Source organism: Pleurodeles waltl, chromosome 12 (genome assembly GCF_031143425.1).
Source record: "Pleurodeles waltl isolate 20211129_DDA chromosome 12, aPleWal1.hap1.20221129, whole genome shotgun sequence".
Classification (NCBI taxonomy): Eukaryota; Metazoa; Chordata; class Amphibia; order Caudata; family Salamandridae; genus Pleurodeles; species Pleurodeles waltl.
This window is the reverse complement of record NC_090451.1, coordinates 676,631,284-676,640,881: the sequence shown is the minus strand read 5'-3', so window position 1 is coordinate 676,640,881 and position 9,598 is coordinate 676,631,284. Positions and strand designations below refer to the sequence as shown.

The 9,598-nt window shown below is 41.1% G+C and overlaps 1 protein-coding gene across 1 annotated transcript in view; it reads right to left on the bottom strand.

Annotated features, from left to right (window-relative positions):
* Nucleotides 1-890: 890 nt before the first annotated feature.
* The window catches only part of LOC138267223 (extracellular calcium-sensing receptor-like), a 37,562-nt gene continuing 28,854 nt past the window's right edge, over nucleotides 891-9,598 (bottom strand). Inside the window, exons 5-6 of the mRNA XM_069216079.1 lie at nucleotides 1,911-2,034; nucleotides 891-1,807 (exon numbers count right to left, since the gene is read on the bottom strand). Coding sequence (XP_069072180.1) covers nucleotides 891-1,807; nucleotides 1,911-2,034 — 1,041 coding nt within the window. The remainder of the gene's footprint in view (nucleotides 1,808-1,910; nucleotides 2,035-9,598) is intronic.

The window sequence follows — 9,598 nt, the reverse complement described above, 5'->3', positions numbered from 1 at the left end:
GAGGTTATTAACAGTTTGAAACCTCACCTGCAGCATTTTCTGCAGTCCGTGTAACTACTCCATGAGAAGCTGTATTAACCTGATTACAGAAGGGTTTTTATGATTTTAACCCTGCCATATATACTGTTTTCATATCAAAACTATGACCTTGGCTCCAGCGTCTCTCCAGTATCTGACATTGCTGCTTTGTCCTGCTGGTTCAGAGAAGTATCATGGAGCTGTCTGGGGCATCATTTTCTATTGGCCAACCTTAACCAGGGCCATTTGCTCCAAAGCAAAGAAATTCCAATCATTGAATTGAAAATCTTTCAGTGCAATCTCCTGCGCGCCACCACCCATCCCTGTTTCCTCGGACAAAGGCGTATTTAAATTATCCTCTGTTAATAGTGTACAACATTGAGACATCATATGTATTATCTTTCCAGGAACTATGTAGCAACATCTGTGGGTTCTAGCATATGCAAAAATCCATCCCCAAATGATCAATCCAACAGACTTTTCATGTTGTATCTGTTACCGGAACATCAGATGAGGCAAATATTCCATCCAACTGCTAACCCGCCTGGTGAGTTCATCCCTGTACTAAATGTCTCACTCTTGATCTCAATTAATTCTCTGCTCCTCAGTCCATCACAATCACAGCTCCTGTGGTCTACAAAAACATACTGCTCTTCTGAGTGGCATGGTTCAAATTCAATATGCCTCACTGTAGCCTACTATAACATAGCATAGAATTCCACAGCAATCTCTGTTCTCTAAATCAACAGATAACATTCTAAAATGTTTGCAGCTTAATTGGTTGTAATATTATACCAAATTACTTAATTGCTACATTAAAAATGACAATATAATCTATGAAAAGATCACAAGAAAGACCATCAAAAGTATATTTAATCACATTTGTTGACAGTACCTCTGCTCATTAGATATTCTTTAGTGTTCATGTCATGTCTGAATACAATTATGTAACATTTTGGGAGAAATATGCAGAACAGTAAAGAGGCGCCTGAAGACAAAATGGCAAAGATCTCCATGGCCACCATGTACTTGCCACTGGTGCTCAGGTAGGCTGGAATAAAGGAGACCCAAACACTGAGAAAGGCAAGCATGCTGAAGGTGATGAATTTTGCCTCGTTGAAACTGTTGGGAAGTTTCCTGGCCAGAAAAGCCATTATAAAACTAATGGTGGCCAGAAGCCAAAGATATCCAAGCATACACCAAAAGGCAACTTGAGATCCCTCATTACACTCAATGATTATCTTTCCAACCTTGGTGTGGGTATTATGCTGTGAGAAAGGTGGAGAGAAAATTAACCAGGAGATGCAAAATAGAATTTGAACCAGAGTACCGACACTAGTGACTGTATAAGACACTTGAGATCCAACCCATTTTCTCAAACCACTGTGGGGCTTAGTAGCATTAAATGCAATGACAACCATGATAGTTTTGGCTAAGATGCAAGAAACACAAAGTGCAAAGGAAATGCCGAATGTTGCCTGGCGAAGGAGACATTTTGCTGTACTGGGGTAACCAATAAATGGCAGTGAGGAAAAAAAACACATCATGAGAGCCAGAAGAAGAATGTAGCTAATTAATCGGTTATTAGCTTTGATGATCGGTGTGTTCCTATGCAAGATGAAGAGTGTGAGGATGACGAAAGAAATGATTAAAAGCAGAATGACGATTATTGCTGAGAATGCTCCTACTGGTTCTTCATATGTCAGAAATTCTATTTCCTTTAGAAGACATCCATCTTGCTTTTTGTTGGGCCAATGATCTTGTGGGCATTTATGACACTTGATTGAATCTGAAAGATAGTGCAGAATGAGCTTTTGCAAAATGTGAAATATCTTTTCTCCAACACACATTTAATGCTTCCCTATGCTTCTCTATTCTCCTAAGCTCCTTACCAGTTTGGTTGGATATCTCTCCCTCAGGACAGGCAATGCAGTTAAAGCAGCATGTTGGCTCTCCTTCTATTGTGTTTTTCCTAAAACCAGGCAGGCAGCTAGCACTACACACAGAGGCAGGAATCTAAAACAGAAAAATATTGTGTTTTCTTTATCTAAAAAGACAACATTATGAAAAATTGAGGACATTTGTGCTTTTCATTGCTTGACTATCATATGATTACAGACACAGGGAAACACAAGTAGGGTAGAAGACAAGGAGTATAGACATTGAGCCTTCAAGGGAACCTGTCACCCTGCCTCCTATGACAGTACTCTTAAGTCAACATCAGTGTGAAGGCAAGAAGTACATACTATGTCAAGGATGAAAAGAAATCTCACCTTGAAGTTTTCAGAATTAAAAAATTAAAATCCACCATTTTTAGTAATGAGAAACCCTCCTATTTCCAGACCGCATGTCGTGGTCAGATTGTTGTATGAACATTCACAGATATACCCAAATTGACACTCAAAATATCGGCCTTAGGATTTAGAAAATAAATCATGATTTGTAGCTGTTTTGAATTTGTAGAGACAACTGCCCCCATAGCTACTAGCAAGGGTTGTTCCCACTTACAACATGTTAGGCAAGGTTTGTGCTTGCTGCCACCTGTGCGTGTGTGGGTTATGAAAGAGGCAGGTGCTTTTGAAGATGAAGTGGGCTGGCACAGGGACCTAGTGGAGCACAATGATGTAATCATAATCCTTAAAACCCTCTGTCATGTGTGCCCAGGTGCCTAGGATGCCCTCAAAGTATGTCAAAGTGGAATCAGAGAGGCCATGGAGCAGGTCACTGCCAACATGCAGACGTAAGTCTATGACTGCAGTACTGAAGACCAGCTTGACAGCAGGCCATCATGTCATCTACTGATTAATTTCTTATCACATTTCAACTTATTGTGCATCAATATTGCTTACTGACTATGGTTGCTAATGTTACAGAGGTTGATGTTGATGCCTTGTTTGTTGGTGTGCGTAGGCAGACCTGCAAGAATACCTCTACATTGTGTCACACACTTCTTTTACATTTCTCATTGAGCAAGAGAAGGGAACGGGGTGATGCCGTCTCTGTACCGGAGGAGAGCAGATGAAGTATAGCTGCATTGTTGTGTTGTCTCAGTTCTTGGAGGAATAATGTAGCTTGGTTGATGTTTGTACATGCCAGTGTTGATGGATGTTGTCCCAGCCATGTGCTCTATCCAAAAATCAGGGATACAAGTTTCCTGTTTGTTTTTTTATTCTGTGTGCGTGAAGAGGTTAGCATGTGTGTCTGAGATGTCAGGCTACTGCCGTGTGTGAGGGGTGAGTGAAAGTGTGACCCACATCGAGTAGGGGGTTATGTTTGATGTCCTGTATGGATGGTGTGTACTGTGTACTGATTATGTTCAAACTTTGCAGAAAGAATGTACCTTCACTGGATGGTTGTGTTTGTCTTCATGGGTGGATGGTGTCATGAATGTGTTTTATGTCCCACACACAGTGATAAAATTATGCTTTTTGTTTTTTCTCCTTCTGTCCTGTGTGGATAACTGACTTCCTAGTTCCATAACCTTTTAAAGTAAATTACATTGTTGTTATAGCAGGCTAAGAGTTCAGATTACCAAAAACCAAGAAATTCACTGAAAAAAGCAAAGCTTAAAGTGATGTTATAGCTAGCTGTTAAAATAAAGTAGGAAGTAACATTTAGAAAAAGAAAACACGGAAATTCACCAGTTATAGTTTACTGAGTTTGCTATAACTTATGCCCACACAGTGCACTGCCAACCATATCATATATTACATCACTTGACATTTAAATTACTGTCTTGATGAAATCACGGTTGACATCATTGATGACACCATTTATAAGATCATGGTCATAAACAGTAAGTAATTACTGAGTGTGGATTTATACCATGGATATAGTGGAAGTCCTGGAGGCAGGAGTGATGGTGCCTGTTGAAAGTCATATGTTGCACCATTTACAAACGACTAAAGTTTGGGTGCTAGTGTTCTTCCATGCTAAATAAGGTAAAGGCTGAGCATGCCTGTGGTTGGTTTCAGAGTAATTTGTGACTTAAAGCAAAGCCTATTCCAAATAATTGGTGAGAAAAACCAAAGCTTCTTTTAAAAATAGATTATCAACCAGTGAACATCTTGGCACGTGTCCCTGTTAAATGGTTGTAATACAGTGTTGTAGACAAATTATAAATAGTGAGTACAATTATGAGATGTGGATGTTTATTACAAGAGGTTTGTTAAAGATTGTAGGCACTGAAGACTGTGGATTAATGTAGGGTGTCCCACTTAGAGCTGGTTTATCTCACATAGGCGTTTGAAGCATTGCACTAAGGTTGTATGCCTTTGTGGCCAACTCAGGAATATGTGTAGCATACTTTTCCAAACTATATAGGGCTGTCCATACGGCCTGGCAGAAGGTGATTTTTTTAGTGGATAATGAATACCTGTGAACCTCTTGACGTAAAGTTGCAGGTGCTGTTAAATCTTTCAGAAGGCAGTCCCATAAAGGTGAATACAGTTTTGGCCAAAGGTGTAGCATGTCGAATTACTTCCAGTCGCCAAGCCTTATAAGTTGCTAACACAATGACTAGATAATGTCATCAGTGATGTCTCCAATTATGTCATTTGAGATGTCCCCAGTGATCTCATCAATGATGTCATTTAACATGTCATGAGTAATAAAATGCATAAGGTCATTAATAGTGCATGGAAGGGGTGCAGGTTCTAGTTATCACAGTATACTAAAGCTAATGAATGTTAGTTTTTCTTGATTTTTTTAATGCTAGTTTTTGTCTTATTTTACCAACTAACTATAACATAACTTTAAACTTTTTTTTCAATTTACTTCCCAAGTCTTTTTTAACATAAGCTAAGATCTTGTTGCCGTACCAGAGAATACCATCACTTTAACCTTTGGTTTTTTCAGTGAATATATATATATATATATTTTTTTTTTACATGCAGTAAGAACGTATTTCCATATCAGATTATAATGTCACTTAACCCATGTTAGTCATATTCAGCCGTATTCAGCTTCCGGTGTCCACTGTGCATGCTTAACTTCCATCTGTCCATCGGGAGGCAAGAAAATGTTGATTTCGACTGTTAATTCTCATAGGAAACTTTGATATCTAATACAAAAAAATGGCTTGAAGGAATTACACCGATTTGCCAGAAAGATAGAACTTTACCCAAAAAGTCTGCTTTTCAGGACTGGTTTAAATCTGTTGAAGTGTTTTACAGAAATTAGCATTTACAAAGGTGCTTAGGTTGGTTGGAAGAGGTTACAAAGTTTGGTATATTTAGGCGGTTGGACTCACAGGAATACAACACTGTTAAATATATTAAAATAAGGCCTTGTAATTAGATGAGGAAGCTTTTTCTCCAGTCAACCATTTCAGTACCACAGGACTGGTACTAGTACTGTGGTAATGAGCGATCTGATTGGCTGGCTGCAACTGAGAGTAAAATGTTACGGCTGCCATTGCACGACTGGGTCAGTTGGACCCTGTGTCCTGAAAAGTATTTTGAAAAAAGGAGATAAGGGGACAGGATAGGTACTCTCTGACCCCAAGGCACCTGTGGGGAAGACCAAAAGGTACCCACCCTCCCCCAGCCAAAATGATAAACAAATTGTACCACGGGTATGGAGATACTCCTGTATGACTGAGCAAGGCCCTCCCATTAGGTACTGCTTTACTTAGACAGGAGCCTCTGCTCAACCTTCACCCCATTCTACTGCACTACCAGTGTCCTCAGAGAAGCTTACACAGTACAGCTGAGTGGTACTATGGGTATGACGTTTGAGCAGCAGGTACTACAGGAGTATTCTAGTACCCCCAAAAAATTAAAATTAGAGTTGGGCGCCCACGTGGGACGGGCGTTGGCAGCGAACGGTTCACACATGAGGGCTTGGGTGCTCGGCTTCGGCAGATGGAATAATTAATGTCTATCTGTCTTTAAATGAGGTGCAAGACCTGAAAGTTTGGCACTCCATAACGTCCCCCAGCATCTAAATCAGATCCCAGGTTTCTCGTATGGGATCTTGTTTGACCTCCATAGTTGCAGCATGCCAAGTTTTACAACTGTCAATGCAGTGAAGAACCATCAATAATACTGCTTGTTTCGAGGAACATCTGCCTCCAGGATTTCATTCAAAGCATTCCATATGCTTGACAAGAATTGTTGTAGGTTTTCTCATTTATACACCACATGCACTAAATCTGTGTTGCAGTTGATACACCTCCAGTATGCTACCATGGGGCACAAACCTGTTTCCCCTCAGCTTTTTGGGAGACCATTTTGTAGTATTGTATATAGTGCCACTGGAACCAAGCTATACCTGGCTGAAGAACCCTAACTAGGGCTAAAACAGCCCTAGGTTGATTGTGTGCCAGTTCAGGGAGGACCTGGCCTGGCAGTCCACGCTGGGCTGTTTTCATGAGGAATATGGTCAAGGCTGATTTGCATATAGCTGACTCCAGCCTGAGGTAGCATGGTGGGTGAAAAATGATGGACTGGGATGTGGCCTGGGCTCACAACTAACGTACAGTCTTAAAAATGTACCAACACATCCCATTGATTTATCAAAATCCAAAATTCTCAAATGCATTTGAACTTGGAGAGCATACAAGACAGTGGTCAGGATTATGCAGGGTTATTGTGGACAAGAACTTCCCTTAATGAACTGCTGCCCTGCTGTGCTGGGCCCTTAGCCCGGGGAGAGAGAACTGAATATGCAACTTCATCTTGAACACAGGGCTACCTGAATGACCCAAGAGGGCTAGTCTGCTGGCCTCCTGATCTGATCCTTGCGTACATAAAAGGCTCCCCAGCTTCCTGCACCAGCACTTGGACCCAGCTGAAGTAGGTTACTGGCTCCCAAGTGGTGGCCCTGGATCATTGGTGTGTCTAAGTGAGATTAAATCAAGTTTAGGCTCTTCGCATTGAGACGTAGCTGCTCGCACCGTGATTCAGCCCAAATCTACATCAGCCCGATTCTTCACGCTGCAGCATTGACCACTCTGGGGACCACCAATGTGAAGCTCCAGCAAAGCCCATCCTCGATGCCTGGCCCACTCTTCGTGCTATGCTGGCAGCCTCCCACAACAGTCTCCCTGCTCCTCGCCGCCCCTTCCACCACAAACAGGACTCTTGGTATGGATTTTGAAAAGATAAACTTCAGCGGACCTTGGCCTGAACTTATGACTTTGACCCAGTCCAGCGCAGCCACAGTTGGCGCTTTGTGCTGTTTGTCACTATTTTACCCTAAATATTTAAAAATTCATAGCTAGGGTTCTTCTGATTTATGTCATTTTGGGCTTGTATTATTTTACTAAATGTTACTCTATTCTTCTAAATTGGTGTGGAATTTTATTGGTGTTGTGTCTTTACTTTATTACTGTTTGAAGTGTTACATAACTACTTCATACATTGACTCTAAGTTAAGCCAGACTGCTCTGGCTCTGTGCCAAGCTACCGGAGGGGCAGGCTTGTGCCTCACCCAGACAAGGATAGTGACTGCTGCTTGACCAGGGCTCACACCCCAGTCGACCAACAACACAATTTCATACAGTTGTGTTTAAAGTAATATGGTACAACGTTGGCTTTTGTGCTATGACTGTTGTTTGAGGCTTTCCTGTGACTGCCTCCATAAATCGGAGTTGCAGGGTGGATTTCAAGTTGAACTTACTTGCGTTCATAGGCGCAGTCTTCTACTGGCTAAGTTTAATAGGTCTTGTCTCATTATACTGTCAGCACTTTCACCAGCATTATAAACTTGCAATCCCAGGTTGAAGGCAAAGTTGTTTCTTTTATACTTAATCCCATTCCACATAGTTTCCAAAGTGGCAACCTTATATACCTAATACCATCACTCTCATGAGCTTGGTGGAAGTTCGCTCCACTATGTGAACTGGACTTTTGAAGAGCAGGGTCTATTCCCAATTTTACCTTAAGATGACCCTTATGTATTCTCTGTGTCGGTTATGTCTTTGGTGACTCAGCTCATGGCCTGCTTTAATCCTTCCTCCAAGTGTATATCAATCAAATTTAGTAAATATAAGGTACTGCCAGGCGTCCTTTATTGAACCCAAGCTATCTTCATTGTATTTTTTTTAGATTAAGCACATTTGCCTTTCCACCACTCTTTTCAGTCTCATTGTGTTGTTTGTTGTATTATACTAGGTGCTGTCCACCATGTTGCGTATATCCCATGCCAGGACTACCCCAATTCAAATGGCCGCCACCTTCCCTAGTAACTAGTCCTCTTTTTATAGCTGTTGCTCACTTTTCCATAAGAATCCTCTTACATGGTGTTCTGCTCACCTCAGGTTCAGCCCCTGTCTTCTACAATGTCCAGCCTTTACCTGGAGCTCAAATGCTTTCCTCGCACTCAGTCAATACAGTGTTTCATGCCTCTCAAGTGAGTCCATGCTTGGCTATCTCTACTGAATCAAACACCACAACATCTTCATTCCCCCTCTTACTATTCTCTCCTCCCATCCTTTAATAAGACAATAGTGATTAGTGCATGACACGACTGTGCCGCTGCAGAGCACAAATCCTGGGCTTGTCCTTGCTCTGTACCACATAACATGTCCTCAGCTGTTGTTCTTGGCTCTCACGACTTTCCACTTGTGACCTGACTATTGTAGAGTCTTGTAGAGGATATGCCCCATCACAGTCTACATCCAGCCTCCACAAAGCCAGGCATGTGTTGGCATGGTGGTTTTTAATGAAATGTATTTGCACATAACGTTGTACGACTCAATAGTTTGCATTAATTATATTTGCGTGTTTTTTTATATTAACGTTGACCACAATAAGGTAAAGCACACTCTAGATTGACTTAAATTGTTCACAGAGATATTCATATTATGATTTCATACCATACAAAACATTCTGTTATATTCACATTAAGTTAGCCATAGTTACTGTGGGCCTCAATTCGTAAGGCCCCATGTTAAGTGAGATGGCGTGTTTTTGCTTGCTGTGCAAAATCTTTTACTCTTTTCAGAAGCCAAATTCCAACAGTATGCTGATTAGAACTGTGTTGTTATTGTTAAATTGTGTGAAGGCCACTGAGTGTATCTCTTAACAAACTGAGCTGTAAATCTTAACATATGTGCGTGAGATGGACTGCCTGAGATGTATCCTCCCTTGTAAGATATCTATGAAGGTCACATAGCTGAAATCTTCCATTGTATGAATCAGTGGAAAAGAACCAACGCCTGAAGTTTGCAAATGCTTAGTTTTGATTGGTTTCTTCTCTGTGGGAATGCAATGAGTATATAGATTGTTGAACTCAGTGTTTTAATTGGGCAGCACTAAGTTAGACAGTCCTGTCTGCCTTTGAAGGCAGATGCCCCTCTGCCTCTCTTGAGGTAATATGCTTATGTTATTGTTGTTCATAGAGGTAAATTCTCGAGCACACATATTTCCACTTTGCCTTATGGACCTCCTCATTTGGTTCTGCCTTAGAGGCTTCGTTTGCTGACACCTGCTGCCTAAACTCCCCTGACTTCCCTCACAAATTTACGTTAGGATTAGGAAATTTCCTTTCAAAGGAAATTAATCCTTTATGACTTGCCTATAATAATCTCTAAAAATAACTTGGCTTTGTATTTGCTATTGTCACTTGCTTGGAT